The sequence below is a fragment of the Neodiprion virginianus genome, chromosome 5 (genome assembly GCF_021901495.1).
Source record: "Neodiprion virginianus isolate iyNeoVirg1 chromosome 5, iyNeoVirg1.1, whole genome shotgun sequence".
NCBI classification, from domain to species: domain Eukaryota; kingdom Metazoa; phylum Arthropoda; class Insecta; order Hymenoptera; family Diprionidae; genus Neodiprion; species Neodiprion virginianus.
The window spans coordinates 5,888,199-5,906,220 of record NC_060881.1 but is presented as its reverse complement, the minus strand read 5'-3'; the positions used below and the strand labels follow the sequence as shown (position 1 = coordinate 5,906,220).

The window sequence follows — 18,022 nt, the reverse complement described above, 5'->3', positions numbered from 1 at the left end:
GTTACTAGAAAAATTTTCTCGACTCTAGACAGCGGGTTAAAACATGCGCATATTGAATCTGAACGTCATTAAAATAAAATCGTCAACACCTGAAAACCGTTGCTACTCGCAATTATTTAAACGAATCGCAAGCCTCCCGCGGGTGCAAATTATTATGCACGGTACTTTATTTCTCACACCTGTACGCGAAACGCGTAATACATAGGCGAAAATAAATGGGCACCAATATAACGTAGCTTCACCGCAATTATAACCGGTATAAATACTGTGTGAAATTTTTTTCGTTTTCTCTACTTTATTAATATTTCTCTTTTAATTCTCTCCGTTTCGCGTGAAATTATAAATATTTTCAGACTGCAAACCGCTGTCGTGATTCGATAATTGTAGGAAAAAACTAAATAAATCTAACGTACGTATGTACGAATGTTAATTATGGCGAGGCGAAAACCTTTTTATTTTTACAAAATATCACGCGAGAAGTTGACCTGATTTCGAACAGTTACCGCGGTTGGTATAATTGTATAATTTTGCACAGTTTTTACAGAGTTATACAATCTTATACAAAATCAGGAAATAAGGTAACATCGTTATTTCTCCTCAAGTCGCGAATTTTATTACCGCCGAGCGCAGCTACGCGCGTAGTTGAATAATTAAGACCTCGTCGAGGTGTTGCATACAGTGTATGATAATACCCAGAGGGTTCGGTCTCGCTGTTTGCATGGGGCGCCATGGCGTGCGGCAGGCGACTATCGAGCGTTGATTGCTTCATTTTTTCATCCCTCCATTGCGGTGATAGTCGCCACTCTCGCAATTTATGTTCGAGGCGTGACACGTGAGGGGTGATCGGCAAGATTGTGTGTCCCTACATAACCGCACGCGTTCAACGTTCCAAATAAATGCGATTTGGATGAGGATCAAATTTCGCGACGAAATTATAAACCACGTATAAACCTAATCGGTAAAACTCTGCGAAGCGGAATATGTTGTAGAAATAAAAAGTAGAGAAAAATAGAAAACAAATAATATATGTCACACTTTTTTTCCTATGAAAATAATAATGACGAATAAAAATAAAAAAATTAGGTACCTAATCGACATTATCGTTGCGAGATTCTTGTACATTCTGATCGAAATTTATTTATCCTATAAAAGTATCCGCAGTGGCGTGAAATTTTTTGACCAGCCGAATCGAATATAAATCCTAACAGATATCGAATTTCGCATCGTTCGTAATATTATATGTGAAAGGTGAGAAATTTGTTTCTCTATAATACTTGTATACGGTGCTAGCCCGAAGCCTGTAAAAGCCGTATATTTCGGCCGCTGCTTGCAATTCGGAGCTAATGCCTGAGGATTATTGTAGAATATCGGTGATAAGGGCCAACGGTTTGCCCGTCTCCACCGGAAGTATAACCCCTGCAACGAATTTCAGACTATTCGCCGAGGGTTGGCACGCAGCTGAAACGACGCTTTCGGAAGCTCCGAGCTTATATCCATCCCTTCGTCCCTTCGCCCTAGGCGACGCTACGGAGCGTCTGTAGATACTTGTTTCACAAATGGAAATATATCGTCTTGATTTGTGTTATTGCTTTTTGTCCGTGATACCTACATCCACTCGATTCGAATCGCGAATGCGGAGCTACGCTCTTTTTTTTCTCGCTTCTGTTGCGAAATAGTATAAAATCCCTTTTATACCCTCGTGATTTTTATCTTTAAATAGGGAGGGGAAGAGGGAGCAGGGAAAATAATGTCCGCTAAACTGTAATAGTCGACGGATTATGAAGATCGGTATTTTTCGTTATCCGACTGACGTAATTTTAAGCTTTCCGAAACTTGTGTGCAGCTTGAGAATGTTTGAGGAAACGAATCTAACTGATCACACAACGAGTTACGTTTCAACTGTATTTGTGAAAGATTGGATATTTTTCATTCGAGTGATGAAAAATCGGTGACAATAATCAGAGGTCAAGTTTTGGGAAATAGAATTTGTTCTGGTGATTGTCACGGCAAATAGTATGAACAGTTACGTGAAAGCAATAAAATTATGAATATTATTGCGAAATGAGTCGGCTGTACAAATTATTTAAATCCCGAAGGTGATCGAACATGAATTATGTGTCGTGATCTCCGAGACTGTGAACAAAAACCACTTTCTATATCGTAAAGTTTCTGGAAATTTTTAAAACACGTATTTTAGCAGGAAATTAACAACGTGGGTGATTTATACATATACGGATACCCATATCAACCTATATATGTAAAATAAAGAATAAAAATTCTCTCAGTATTTACTCACGCTTCCCGAGCTGCAGCGGACAAAAGCCTCGTATCGCCTCTTTCTCACCGGTCGAAGGTCAGAGCGTGTATATTATTATAATCCTGATCCTGTCAGAAGTGCCGACAAGCGATACACGCGGCACACCTCCTCCACCCTCTACGATCTCGTCCCGTATGCAGCATCCATCGTTATCCTGAAAGACCAGAAACGTCATTTCGTGCGAGTATGTTATATATGTATATATATTGTAGGTTACATTCATAGGTCCGTGTAAGTTATGCGTAAGTGGGTATTCGGTTGTGGTGGTGGAGGTGGAGGCGGAGGTGGGTAGTCAGCCAGACAGGCACCGGCACCGGCCTCTGAATCACAGAACACACGATTAATCTTAATCCGATGTAAATTTCATTCCCTCCCTCCCTCTCTCCAGCCACGTTTTGCAGGAATTATTTCAAGAGATTAATTTTAATTATCCCGATCCTGACTACAATATCTCCCTAAAACTCCACCTCCGCAGCGGTGAAACGGAGGTATATAAGCGGTCGGTGGTACAAGGATCAAGGTATACCTACGCGACCCTCGACCACACGTGTAATACCTAACCGAGAGAAATTAAAAAAAAAAAAAAAATCATTTGTAAACCTATTTCCACGTTAATCCTTCATGCCGCGCAGAAACCTCGGGCACGTTATTTGTGTACTCAGAAATCAGAGATAAACTGGTTTTCAGCATCCTTTTTCACCGCAGGGTATTACGATGTAATTAATTAGAAAGAATCGATAGTAATTTATCGAAACGTAAATTTTGTTCGAAAACCTGTGAAAAATTACGTTCGCATACAGACACTACCAATATTATTCCTACCAAGTCCTCGATTCTACTAATTTTTGTTAACGGAAATTTCGACTTATAAAACACCGACGCCCAGATCGTGTAAATACCAGTTCCTTCGACTCGTCAAGTGAAATATCATCGATCGTTGCTGCACATGTCCAACGCGTATCTTTGGTCAATGATAACCAAACGGCGTATTCTATGGAACGGGTTCAACCTTCTTCCCATCGGAGTTACCGCGGCGAGGAGAAGATTATTTCAAGCTATACGTGCGGTAACACCTGAATAGAATCCCCAGGAACGAGTTTCTTTGCGAAGATATAAGCGTGTGGCGGGCGGGGTGGATGTGGTGAAATAATCCTCATCTCGCGTGATTGGATTTCAACGGAACTAAAAACCGCTGCCCAAACTTCCAAAATTGTTCGTCGATCATCGATCGTGCGGTCCACGGTTCGTTCGCGATAAATAAAAATGAAGGAAATCGTTTGTTTCCTCTCTCTCTCTCTCTTTTATCTTTGCTTTCCTCCTTTTACGACGTGCATGTAACAATCCCGATCCTTTGACTCCTTTATTCCTCTTCTTCCGCCCGGGTTATTCGAGATCCAGGAGTAATCGCGTGTCCTGCAGGAAGCGTCGTTTGATCCTTCGTTTCCTGCCACCGCGGGAATGGATTTGACTGCGTTTTGTACAAGTGTACGTTGGGTATACAACGATTTTCAGTAGGTCAGAATTCCGAATATCCAGCAGAAGAGAAAAGGTGAGATTCCCCTTGGAGTTCTCACGTGTGCTGCGAAAATCATGAGGATCCAGAGCGTGTTTTGCGATTTATTTTTTACCAGGAAAAGTTTTCTTCGAAATATCGTTGCTGCAGTTACAATTTCTTGCCGTCTTTATTTATTTATTTTTTCTTTCTTTTCTTGTTTCTTACTTTCTCTATCTTCTTTGCTGCCAGTCTCTTGTCCGACGGTACAAAGTTTTCGACGTAAAACCTCAACGTCACGAATTTCGAGTGTCGTGCGACGCTTGGCAGAATATCTCGACTAAAGATTATTGCGTATTCACTCTGCGTATTATTCAATTATTGCAAACTCGTCTGTCGTTGAATCGTAAATTTTGAATAGAGCACGTTAAACTTTTTCAATATCCCAAAGTGCACTCGAAGTATTAACTCGTGCGACAATTGAAACGCCTCGTCTTGCTCGGAGCTGCGAAACGACGTCGCATAGTATCAGTTTTTTTTACCGAGGTTGTCGGTAATGGATTTTAAATCAATTTTCCAAATGGTTTCGTCCCTTTATCCCGAACGGATTATCGGTATTCGTTCACCCTCAAATATCGCCGAAGCAGCAAGTTGGGCGCCAAAAGTATATATAAGCGATTCGCACGTCCGAGTCGCTTATCTAATTTGCTAATTCAATTTTTCTTCAATTTTCAAACGTCGCCCCGAGCTTTTCAGCGATCCTCGTCATAACAGAAACGATCAATTCTTCGTCTGGCTTTGACGCGTGGGAGGCATTCGCCGGATTGAGTTCTATTTTTCCAATCCCACACATCCCGACGTTTCTCTTGCATAAACCTCGAAAGAGGGATGTCCCAATGTTTTTCTTCAATTTTCCTCTTCATTTTGTTTTCTTTTCTTTCCGTTTATTTTTATTATTTCGTTGGTCTTTGCGTGCTGCTGTATTGAAAAAATGTCGTAGATTATTACAACAGCCACGTTCAATCGTGTGAATAGTAATCCAGATTACGGATCATTGTCTTGTTTAATGACCGTGCAGCGATGACGGATGAAGGTTGAACGGCTTATTACCGCGGCTATAAATTACACATTTTCATCCTTGGACTAGATTTTCCCGCTCGTTTCAGCTTATCTCTACGTCGCGATATTTCTCTCTCGCTCTCTTTCTCCTTGCATTTCGCCTCTTCTTTGTGTAGGGGAAAATTGATACAGAACCGGGTTAACTCGGCGACCCGGAGGTCCGAAGATAAATACGAGACTCCGGTTGTCGTTGAAGGTTCGCGCAGGAAGCTGGCTGAGCTTTTCTGAGCTTTCGAGATCCCACGTTGCTGAAGCGCGCAGAGCTTGCGATACGTAATATTATCGCACGCTTCAACGATAGAAAATTTCTTTCCTCGTAATACGTATTTCGGGTTTTTTTTATTATCGTCAACTGTTGTTTTTAGGTGTACGTATACTTAAAGGTTCGTAACGTACGTTGTGCCGATGCATCAACGTTATGCGTATACAATCGAATAAATTATGCTCACAACAGAGAGCGAGACTGCAGGAGTGAGCGGCAAATGATAAAGTAAAAAAGTAAAAGTAAGAAATAAAAAAAATAAAATAAAACGCAAGTTGAAAAGTTTTAAGAATACGGGGAGTCGCGCGGCGCGATTATGTATTTAGATTTTTTTGCCGTCCTTGTTCGCGTGCCGCCTCTGGTCTTTGCGAATTTCCATATTCGCCACGAACGAACTCCGAGCTCTAACGACTGCAGAGGAAGCGAAGTGCAAAAAGTAGGCGCAACTCGAGGTCGTCGTTGAAACGGCGAAGCATCGCCTCTTCGCCCTCGGCTTTTCCACGGGACGAAAGAAACAACAACAACGACAACGACGACGAAATAAAGAAAACGGAGAAGAAGAGCGTCGAACGCCGCTACGGAAGTGGAAATAGTGAGAAAAAATACTTGTCAAATTCACCGCCCTAAAATTTAAAGAGGTTGCAGCATGCGGAGGGGTGGAATTTATTCACCGGAAGTGCCTTCAACGCCTCGACGCGGAAATCTATACACGTTATATCGTCGAATATACTTCGCATTCTGCGACGAGGACGCCTCGCTTCTTACCGAGCGGAAAACCCCCATAAATAATGCATTTATCCCCGTTTAGTTGCGTTAACGTAACGCCCACGTGTCGATCAATCGATAGTTATGTATTACGCGGGCGTCTACCGTTCGCCAAATAATTTCCATGAATCGATCACCGGCGAAATTATAGGTATAAACACGAAACGTCAAAGGCTCGTAATATCACTGTCCGCGATGGCATGTCGCTGAAATGTTGCTGAAATGTCGCAAATTACACATTTTCACGTTTGACGACCCGTTCGCGATTATTATATATATATATATATATATTTATAATATACATATAATATTCGTGACGTTGAGCATCGGACAGCTTCCATTTTCACCGATATGGTAAAAGTTGTTTATTTCTCATTCCCATTTCACGCGGTGTGCACCGTGCGCACTTTTCTCGTTTTTCATTTTTCGTCCGTCTCATTTCAGAAACTATATCCCGAGTATACATACGTATGTGCAAAAGAATTTACCGTCTTCGGCGCGAATCTTTCTATCGCATGATAAAAACGTCAGTTGTTCTTTTTCTCCGTTTTTTTTTCCTTCGCCCTACTACTTCGTTTGTATTTTTTTCTTCGGTTCTTATTATTGTTCAAATATCGAACTTTTCGTTTTTCGATCTGGAAAAAAAGATCTTTGGACTTTCCTTGCGTCGAGAGAAAATTTTTACTAACCACTTATCACAAAGTCATTGACTATTTTCCAGTTTTCACTTTTCGAAAATTAGATTTCTAGCTACATAAATCATAGATCAAGTTTCTTTTATTGTTATATTTGATTATGATCACTCTCACTATACTTTCGTGAAACTGTTGCGATAATTTGATGTTGGTGCAACGGTAAATTCTTGTCGAGGTCTCATTCAATAAATAAAAAATGATCAATCAAACAAACTGATTTTGCGTTGTAATTAAAAGAAGATGTATTATTGATGTTTTTAATCGCACAAAATAGTTAATGGTACCTGATTCTGTTTTTGTTGGAAAATATTCAACTAGTTGTTGCAACGATACTCATTTTACTAAAGTCTTCGTTCATTCGGAATTTCAATGTTTCAGGTTTAAAAATTTTCTCATTCTCGCACTTTCGGAACTTTGACTTGCCGAAGTTAAGCTCTTTCGGTACTTTGTCTTTTCCGAACTTTGAGCGTCGAGTTTCGGATCATTCGAAACTTTGTTTCGTCAAAGTTCGATTTCTATACTTCAAGTTTCGCCACCAAAAAATTCTGAATTCTGCGCTTTCGCACCCATTTTCAAATTCGGAATTTCACTCGATACGTATTATATCGTCGTGGCGCATCGGCCGAATTGATCGTTCCGTTCGCAGACGTCTCGATGGTCAATTTAAGCTCGCCTTGGTAAGCATAAAAATCGTCGACCCTCGCCACTCACCCTCACTCGCCCAAATTCGTTGAATCGGATTTTGTCGCGAGGGTCGCGGGCTTCGCCGCCTGCATAATCGCTCCACCATCTGTTCTTTGACCCGTGCACACAGTTTATACCTATTTCTATGCTTATACCTTCCTTCGACAATACGAGCGGAAAATCGGCTAGGTGTATTGATTATTCTACAGTCAGTTTCAACTCGTTCAAAGGTTCGTTCAATGAGGAAAAATGTTTTTACAATAATTCTCTGAATTTATCCGTTTATTCTCGTTTTCTTTAGCATAAATTTTAACCTAAAATAACCTCATTGTATTTCTTTCACAGAGAAAAGCCAAGTTTTCTTTTCTTTTTTTTTTTTGTTATTCCTACACTTGCAACTTTTTAAGTCATCGTCGATAATTTTAAGCCTCGTTTCTCTCGTTTCCTTTTCTTTCAGTTATTACAATTGTACAGCTATTTTAAATGGTTGCAGTTTTCAACCCCTTCTTATACATAAACCCATATTACAGTGTACGCATGTATACAGCGTCATTTTATTTTTTTCTTTTTATCTTTTAGTTATCACATGAAACGCGAATTTCACTCGAGAAATCCCGGCAACTTTAGTTATCCCAGCTATTTTGATTGCTAAATTTTTTCCTACCCATACCACGGGAGCACTTTTCCGCCCGTTTATCTTTGAAATTTACACTCGAGACAAAGCCTTCGCCACTTTCCTCTCCCCTCGTTTTACATCTGGCTTTTTGGAGAGAAATGAATTTAGAATAATAATAATATAATGATAATGATGATAATGACAATTTGAGCAGAAAAAATTCCTCGCATTGTTCATTCATTTATCCAACGCATTAGGCGTTAATCAAGCGGACCGTCTCGCGTTTCACGCTTTCTATTTATTGCGCATTATACATACATATATATATATATATATATATATATATATATATATATGTATATAAGCCGTTCAATCCCTCCCCGAAACAAATAAATGAATCTATTATGCCCTGCACGTTGATGAAAATACGTACGTACAAAGGCCTAAGCGGGAATATTCATGGACTGGTTTTGAGGGACCGACAAATTATGTGCCATTCCATTATTCTCCCACCCGTACATGTATAATTCTCTCTGCTTTCCGGGTTCTTCAGAAAAAATACCCCGCGGTGAAGTTGGATGGAATAGAATTTATTGAATGAAATTTTTCAAGCTACTTCGTCGTGCATTCGTTCGATCTCGGATTACATCGGTTCCTTTTTTTTCCCTTCAATACAGAAGAATGAATAGTCAAGAGAAAGTCGCGAGTGTCGAGTTATGGTTATAGAAGGAAAAGGGAGGCGGTAGACGGAAAACGTGGTTTTTGAGAATAATTTTTACTTATTACCATACTTATTTTTTTTCTTCGAGCCCAAAAAACAAAAAAAAAAAAGAAAAAAAAAGGAAAACTTTATTACAAGAGTTGGGAAAAGTTTTCAAAATTGTGACGTGGTATACTTTGAGAAGCTGGGAGAAAAGTTTCGTACACATAATAATAACTTCTAATGTTTGTTGCACGTAATACGTATATGTAAGATTGATATGCGCGAATTCGGAGGAAAGTTTAAAGTGACGAAATTCATTATTTCTTTTAGGATTTATTCAATTTTTCCTCGTCTTTGCCTTAATCCCGTTAAATAAATCCTTTTACTTCGTATCTTTGTACAGATCGATTGCTCGTATCTATATTCATTAATTTCATAAATAATGTTGCTCGTTATTCTGGTTGATTTATTTGCATTGTTTTGTTCACTTCCGTTTTTCTTTGCCTTTTTCTTTCATAGATATTACGTGGCAATCAGTCTCACAGACAGTCATCCGAAAATAATATAAACGCAACGAACAATGTCCGCGGAAATAAAAAAGAAAAAAAGAAAAAAACTGAGCGTGACGAATGAGAAATAGGCGAGTCTTAATGAGACAAAAATGTTGCCGAAAGATTAGGTTGATTTAGAAAAATGAGTGAAAGGTAAATTGTCGGTTATAGGTAAGTATGCGATGGGTGTAGGTATAAAACATGGGGCGAAGAGAAGTGAGCGGGAGAAGAGAAGCCTTGATGAAAGAATCGTGTTGCTTTTAAACGGCCGCGATCTCGTGCCCAAAAACAAAAGTTCGAATTAATGAATACAAACGAGAAGCAATCTCGCCCCGCAGCTTGGGCGACTGCCATTTTACCTTTTCTATTCATTTCCTTTTACCTTCTCCCAGTTGCCTCGTAAGTTCTTCGTTATAATGTGACAGAGATATTAACTTGACGCTAAAATACGAGACGAAAGTCTCCCGCACCTGCTTTTACGAGAATTGTTTTTTTCTATTTTTTGTTACAGTCATCGATCGTACGCATTTATGTCCTAAAGTTTGGTAATTTTTGATTTAACATGTCGATTTTATTTCTGAATCAGTTTTTTTTTTGTTTCGCTTAGGATGAAAACTGGGAAAGAATATTATGTGGAAACGAGAATTATGCAGACGGTGAATCAGCCGCTGTTGAAAAGTCGATTCCCAGTAAAGGAAAAAGAAGAAGAACAAAAAGAAGAAGATTACGAAGCGTCAAAGGTAAGAGACAAAAATTATAAATACGCGTCGAAATAAGGTAAATGAATGAATTAACGAGCCGGATAAATAACCGCACGAAATGAAATAAAAATCCCTTTGAAATGATTCTTTCCTCGAGCGACTCGGGCCGAGAGCCTTAGGCGCGTAGCTTTGAAAAGTATCCTCGAGATAACCTCGAAGCTCCGTCAGAGAACTCGCTTTAATCCTTTGATATACGAAAGCGAGTCGTCGAGATCCGACTTTTTGCCCTCGGCACGACGGCGCATCCATTGCCAGTCGCCGATATGAATTCACTGGCTTTTTGCGCCCAGCTTTCCTCCCTCCCTCCCTCCCTCCCTTCCTTCCTCCCTTGCCGCCTCGAGTTTCTCCCGAGGAGACGACCAAGTCGCGTGTCGTCCCACACCGCCATTTTCTACCGCCACACATCTGTCTTTGAATCTATGATTCTCCAGGCGAGATTTGGTCCATCGTCCACCTCGGGATAAGCCTTTCTGAGCCTTTGAGCCTCGCCGAGATTTGTGCATCCGCCCGTATTACCTACGTACACCTACCGCCGTTCAAGATCATTCTCGGGACACGTCGAAGTGTAGGTATACCCACGGTGTGAAAACCCGCTTCTTCCAATACCCTTCGAATTAAACGACCAGGTTCATTCATACTCCTTTTTTTCTTCTCTCTGTGACGTCTTTGAATTTTGCAAGGATCGGACACAGAGTCGTTTCATTGGGTTCGCATGGAATCATTTTTTTTCGACGGTTGCGGCGAGGGTTGATTTTATTCTCCGAAAAATCTGCCAAAGACAGGATTGCTCAAGCTGTACGTAATGCGCGGCTGTAAATATTCGTTTTAAAGGTTCTACATTGCTGTGACTGGCAATAAAGCAAAGAAACGGGTTTTTGGTTACAATTTCGATTAATTGTAATCACATAAAATATTTTCACAACTCTTTAAAAGTGCAGTATATTGTACAGTTTTGTACAAGGTATGATTATTCTGTAGAATCTTGGTAAAGACCAGATTATTCGTATTGTCCGAAATTCATTTATTGATAAGATAAAAAATACTATCTCGTATGAAATCATCTCTGTACAATATCAAATTATCCTTATTTTTACATCGGGATGACGAAAATAATTAGTACGAAAATTGGAAATTCTAAACATGTTGTTGAAAATATTGAATAATTTTTAAAGAATTGTTTATCGACGAAACGTAAGATTCGGTGGAATAAACTCTAACTGACAGTGTAGGTTTTTCAAAGCAACGACAGATTTGGCGAGATTGTAAAGTAAAATGTCGTTTAAGCAGTATTTTTTGCCACCTGTACGAGAATAAGAAAAAAAAGAAAAAATCCCTTTCCCAATGCAGCATATTACTAAGCGTTTTCTCCGGAAGGACATTTTTACTGAGTTTAACTTACTTTCGTTAATTTTCGCTACATACGTTTGATCAGGCTGCGTTTCAGCCTATCTTTGTACCACAGAAAAAAAATCGACGAAAATAACAAGCTGAAAAATGAGGTCAATTCATCTGAGAGATAATTTTGTCGGATAAAATTATCCAGACAACTTACAACAAGATGATAGATGATGTTAATTCATCTCAGAGACGATTTGATCGGATAGAATAATTCAAATAACGTACAACAACGAGTCGAAAGATGAGGTTAATTCATCCAACAATAATATCGGACAAAATTATCCAGACAACGTACAACACTGACAATATCCACGGAATCTCGTGACCCCAAAAACTTTCCCCTTAGCTACTACGAGGCGGGTTCAGCCTGCAAGACTTTGGCACAACCCAAAGGGGTGGTCGGAGGATGGGGCATCCCCCCCTCCTCCAGTCGGGCAGACAAAGTCGATTTTGATTATCTGCCCGAAAGAGGCCTTGGACGGGCGATAAGAAGAGGGGTGGACGCAGACAGACGCCGACGTCAGGCGTCGTCGCTTTGTCTCGTGTTGCAGTGTTCCGTTTAGCTTCGCGGTAAGTATTGTTGCAGGTTAGCCAAGGGCCGAAGTCCGTAGGAATCAGTGCTCGAATCACGTTTTCGATTGACCGTTCCTCCGCGCTATTCAATGAGCTATTTTACTCGGGGGAAGACGGGACTTAAGCGCGATCACGATTGGCCGAAGGCCGAAGTGCCTCGAGCCCGATTCGTCACTGGAACTCCGTTTCACCCTCCGACTCTTCTTCCTTTTCACCATCCAACTCACGTCTAACGCCTGTCTGCCACCCCTGAGACTGCAGGTTTGTTTCCGTTGTTAAGTCGCCCGTCCAACTTTCGCTGGTAGTCGGTACCTTACACCTTATACCTTATACCTGCGATTCAGGGGGGTGGAGAACGTCTTATAAACTCTCCTCGGAGGATTGCTCGGACACTCGTTGAGATTGATGGGAAAAGTGAAGGCGAAGATTTATGGACCGTGTTCCAAGGTCGAGGCAGGATGGCGTGCGATGACGTTGGTCTGCGTCACGGTGGGTCGGGACTCTTGGATACATCCGTCGGAAGTCACTCGGGATGTTTTAATGATTGTCAAGGACGGAACGTGCCGTGTTCCTTTTTGTCGAGGGGTGCTCCGAGTCACGTACGGAAGTATCGAATAACTCGTAGAAAAAGAAGTGACCGGTTGGTAGCTCCGTGGAGAATCAACGAATTGCATTACCGGAGTCCGTCCGTCCCTCCGTTGCGTCCTTTTTCTTCGTAAATAATGCATCACGAGGCGTTCATTCGTTCATTCGATCAATCGATCCCGCGTGTGTCTCTCTATCGAGAGAGAGAGAGACGAGACCAAGAGAAGAAGAAGTCCTAGTCGCGAAGGGACCGGCAAAAATGATCAAAGAAAATGGCCAATCTGCAAATTGCTGGTCCTGCCGAAGGCGGGGGAATCTTCTGGCAAATCCTGCCGATCGAGACCTACGAATCGCTGATAATGAAGGTAGCTTCTCGGTATAATGCTCCTCTAGCTAACGCTGTACCGACCCGTCTCACATTTCGAAATTTCAAGCACGTCCCGGACGTTTCCAGGCTACTTCAGAGGCGGCGGCGTCGCGACGCTTGTCCATGGGTTCTCCTAAATATGCCGCCTGATTGGTCGAGGCGTCCACGTCGATTGGCCCCCGTATCGAGTTTCCCTTGCACCAGCTTGGAAAATCTTCTCCGATAAGTATAATACAGCCGTGCGCCGTTATCCCTGATCCTTTGGTTCTCCAATCACGTAACGATCTCATATCTTTATACGGGTATACGTGTATATATATATATATATAGTTGTACCTGTACCAACTTATTTCACACGCTGAGCGAAGAATGAGGCAAGAAATATAGGAAACAAAAAGGAGAGAAAAAGGATTGTCAGAAAATATAAAGGATCGCAAGGAGCAGGTGAGAAAAAGGTTCCTGATAATACGACTGTTACCAATGGTCGTTGTTATTTTTAACTTCAAACCGAATTTCAATCTATCAAATCATCTATATTTCACTTGCGGAACAAGCTAGTTGTGATTAATTAAATTCATCTTCGTTTGGTTTGTAAAATAAAATTTTATTCGATAGATTGAATTTTTCATTTATACAATTTAGGTTACATTTTTCGGATAATTTGAGTGATTTTTTTTTCTTGGTAAGTAGAGAAACGATAAATTAACTGGTAAAATTTACAACTCAGCATGTGATTTCGTTGAGTGTTTATTTATTTATTTTTTTTTTCTTTTACGTTCACATTAAACAAACTCCGATAAGTACGGAAATATTCGTTCGACTTTTCGCTCGAATCTGTGAGCCGAAGTTTGCATCTTCTGAAACTTTGGGGTTTCTCGTCAAGTCACTTGGGCGAAGTTTAATTCTACCCCAGAGCTTGTGAGCTGATGTATAAATTACGGACAAAAAATACAAGGTCTCACAATAAGATTACATTACATAATATAACCTTAACTTATAAACGACACTATATACAGGTTCATAGGTACATATATATGTATAATATGTATATACAAATGTATATGTATACGGATACTTCTAGTTAACGACAGTTAAGTACACGCGGTTAATTGAGAGTCAAAAACCTGTTGATTACCGGGCGAGGCAATCCGGGCAAAAAGTTCGGCAGCAACGATGACGCGACGAGGAGAGTTTGAAACTTTAAACGACGTTATTCAGATATAATTCGTCTCGGTTGAACGGCGTTTAACTAAACTCCGCTCTCGATTACGTCTGACTGCCAATTTGCCAGTGAATTCAGGGACACATGCTAAGGCGTAGCAGGAACCGTTTTTTTTCAATTCCTCGAATTTCAAATTTCCCGCGTCTTTGTTGCACGCGCCTCTGCACGTTCGCACTTTTTATTTATCACCTCTCTTTATCTCACGGAGTTGAAAAATTGAGCGTGAAAAATCGGGATCGACTCAATGAGTTATTTTGATTAATTGGTACGTCGCTTTTGCAGCGAGCGATTCTCGGAGAATCGATAATTTCGATCGAACATTCATTCAGCCATCAGATCGTCCAGAGATCTCGACAATTCTGTACGTACGAATCCGCATTTTTCTCTCCCTTCTGTTGGAAAAAAAAACCGAGGAGCAAGTGAGAGACAGAGACAAAAATACTGCCGGTCAATTGCCACAGCGTTGGAATTTTTTGTTAGATGAAATAAATTTGGTTACCAACGATACTTCGAAGTAATGTTTCGACCTCGTCTTTGGTGAATCGAATGACATTTCTTTCTCTACATTTGATCGCGATATTTGGTAAATTCAATAAATCCTTTCACTGTGTAGATATTTTATCGTAATATTACGATATTGCGATCCTCGTCGAACAGCCAACGAGATTTTATTTTCTCCTAAAAAATTCGTCGTTCGAACTGATCGGTATCGGTGGTGAAATAAGTTTTCGACGAAGCTTACTCGATCTGATCACCTTTCGAACAACGCGTCAATTTTCGTCCTCCAATCCATACAACCCTCGTTGCGAACTTGAATCATGATCTATTCATCGTCCAGCCGTATACCTGAGGAGCAAAATCAGAAAGAGAAGGAAGGCGAAGGGGAAGCAGAAGAGACCGGATGACGGTCCATTCAGTCGGTTCGCCGACCGCCGCGGGGCGACAAGGACTCGAAGCTTCGCCGATTCTGGAGCTTCGTCTTTCTTCCTGGAAGTACTCAGCCATTGTTTAAGCCCATTACGGTATGTTCCTCGCGGTAAACCACTCGCCATTCGCTTCGCCTTAGGCCAGGATGCCCTTGCCAAGCTGAAGTTAGCAGAAAAACGTGTTAAATTTTTTTTTTTGGAAATATAAAAATGCAGTTGAAATATACTCTCATAATTAGGGCCCGGATTAATATGCACATACATAGTTTTTATTTGAAACATTTTCACTCCGTATTTGGTTTTCTATATGAAGTATGCGATGCTTGGATCAAGAAAATGCAGTTGCTGTTTTCCATAGTTTCGTTTTTCAAGTCGATATTGGATGTACATATTTTGCAATTTTTAATACACATTTGTCCGGGCGCTACTCATAATTCTATAAACGTAGGTATCGGTGGTTTAAGGTATTTCACAAAATTTGAATCTTCGTTCTTCGCTGCCTCTTAAAGCGCGTCAATATTCATCGCTCTTCGCTGCCTATTATCGATCAATGATCCGATTTGTCTTCGCAACCCGCATACGAATTAGCCAATAAATCAAATCGGTCATCTCGTTGTTTATTCAAGAGCAACCATCGTCCTAAAAGTTTCTTCGTTTCAATGCAGTGATAGAGAAGGAAACATTGATATTCTCACTGTAATTACATATTAACGCCGGTAGTGTTTACAACAAAGTTGCTCACGCGTGTATGAACCCAGAGGAAGTCGGAAACGTCATCATCAGCCTCTGGGGGACTCGTGAGAATCCAACATCCATCACTCGGTAACAGCGGAAATGTTTTCGTGGACGCGAACACGGCAATTTTGCGAAACAACTCGCGGACCCGCGTCCTTCCTAATTGGAGAGCGCCACGATGTCCCGGAGGAGGGCTCCTAAATCGCTTGGAAATGGATGGTCACGATCCCTGTCCGTCCTCCTCTCTTCCTCCTATCTCCACCTTCTCCCATTCGTGTGTCGACACAGGCACGCGCAATCCCGCACTAGGCATCCTCCTCCTTCTCATTCTCCAGACTTTCCCATCCTCAAACTCGAACCCACTAATTATAGTTTCCAGCCAATTGACCTGGATGAGTAGCACTACGTCTATCAGCCCTCCGTTATACAGGTGAAATCCTGAATTCGCATTCACGCGTCGGAATTATTTCTTACAAGAATTTTCGCGTGTTGGTATAACTATATACGTATATATGGGTGTACAATTTAATGGAAAGAACGTGAAATCGTTTCATTCGTATCGGTGTGTGTGTTTCTTTTTACAACGACCGAGTGTGTTGTGAATTTTTGCTAATTAATTCGGCGCTAATGGGTGCACTCGTCTGATTGTTCTTGTTCTAACCACAATTAGGTACTTGTAATTTTGAAATTCTCGCTTTGCCATGCTCCTCGGCGAGTTGGAATTTCATTTGTGATGTTATTAAGCCCTTGCCGAGTATGTGGATCGATGGTTTGAATGAATTTTCAACATTATAACTTGTTAGGAGAAAGGATTAGCTCTCCGGAAAACCTGGTTAATTAAACTTAATTAAGGGAACACCTTTGCGCCACTGTTGCGTGAGAGAGTTTTCAATTTCCTACTTCCGTCGGGAAAGAGAGAGAGAGAGAGAGAAAATGACAGAGAGGGTAGAAAGAAGGCGGATACCGCTGCTGCACGTATATATATATATATATGATTATATATATATCTGACTATCCTATCCTACCTCAACGAACTTTGCCGGCTGGCTAACCTAGAGATGTACGTGTAGCTACGTGACCCTGATAAGCCAATCGAATTAACAACGCGAGAGAAAAGTAATCGGAAGCTACTGCAGTCTTTGTATAGCTGCCTCCAGCAGTGGAAATTAAATGCAATTAAATTAAATTAAATTAAGTGAGAGAATTTTGCAGTAAGTGCTGAAAGAGTTTCAAGTGTTTACTTTTATTTTTTATGTTTTTTTATTCGAATGATCGACTGCAGTGCTTTCAGAGAGGATGAGTTTCCTTCTGGGATTCCGTAACGAATGAACGAATGATTCGCGACGACTTATAGCTGCAACGTCAGAGTGATAGACGGATAGAATGAAATAAACGGTGTGAAATTATCGAATCAGTTTTATGTCGAGGATTTGCCGGGAAAATTTCAATTACAGAGATTTGAATTTACGACCCAGATATACTTACACGACCAAATGTAACGTATTGTATAACCCCAGGGTATCGATATTACATTTCGTTTTGCATCATCGCCCCCGTGAATCAGGGATGAGCTTTGAATTATTCATTATTCAATTACCATCGGACTGTAGGATGTTACCAGGCATGTGTTCGATTCTCTAAATTCCATCTCTGGCATGTTTTTTCCTCCTCTCCATTCGTTTCCCGTACGTCGTCTTCGAGCAATCAGAGAAAATTAATATTATATCGTAGAGTTTTTAAATGGGAGGAAAAAACGCCTTTGGAACTCAAGCTCTTGTTGCTGCTGCACAGTTCCATCGTCAGCGAACCGTTAAACGAATTCGTTTCCGAACCGTGTGTAGAACGAGCTGTTGGTAAATTGATCTTGGTACATCACGCGCCTGAAGATAGAATTTACACAGTTACAAACGTTAACAAAGCGGTTATGTGATGGAACTGTTTTTTCACGCCTTCGTCCAATTTAGATTTCAGGAAGAATGCGGAAGACCGATTTTTCACGCCACCTTCCTCGAGTATTCATTGCAACCTCGTAGAAAAAGCTCTGCTTTCAAAGGAGGCGAATTACAGCTTCGTAGCTCAAAGTGATTCCGGAGCCTCGACAAAGATCGATAAATTTCTTGCATTCTTGACTAGTAAAATAAAGAAATTCTCGAATAACGATAAGATACATAAAAAAACCAAGAAACCACGAGCAATGAATTTTTTTTATATTCTCTTCCTTACTCACGATTCTCAATTCTTTATCATATTT

General features: G+C 40.7%; 2 protein-coding genes across 7 annotated transcripts in view; one reads left to right on the top strand and one right to left on the bottom strand.

The window, feature by feature from the left end:
• LOC124305338 (uncharacterized) overlaps nucleotides 1–18,022 on the top strand; it is a 115,718-nt gene that overhangs the window by 62,065 nt on the left and 35,631 nt on the right. Inside the window, exons 3-4 of the mRNA XM_046764642.1 lie at nucleotides 9,812–9,944; nucleotides 10,397–10,530. Coding sequence (XP_046620598.1) covers nucleotides 9,812–9,944; nucleotides 10,397–10,530 — 267 coding nt within the window. The remainder of the gene's footprint in view (nucleotides 1–9,811; nucleotides 9,945–10,396; nucleotides 10,531–18,022) is intronic.
• The window catches only part of LOC124305324 (leucine-rich repeat-containing protein 15-like), a 117,070-nt gene that overhangs the window by 81,177 nt on the left and 17,871 nt on the right, over nucleotides 1–18,022 (bottom strand). For 4 of the 6 annotated variants that reach the window (XR_006908364.1, XM_046764619.1, XM_046764621.1 and 1 more), the window contains exon 2: nucleotides 2,297–2,471. The gene's annotated coding sequence lies outside the window, so the exon portion shown is untranslated. Of the gene's footprint in view, nucleotides 1–2,292; nucleotides 2,472–17,368; nucleotides 17,445–18,022 lie in introns of those variants that run through there. The other 2 variants (XM_046764622.1, XM_046764620.1) reach the window with 2 other exon arrangements.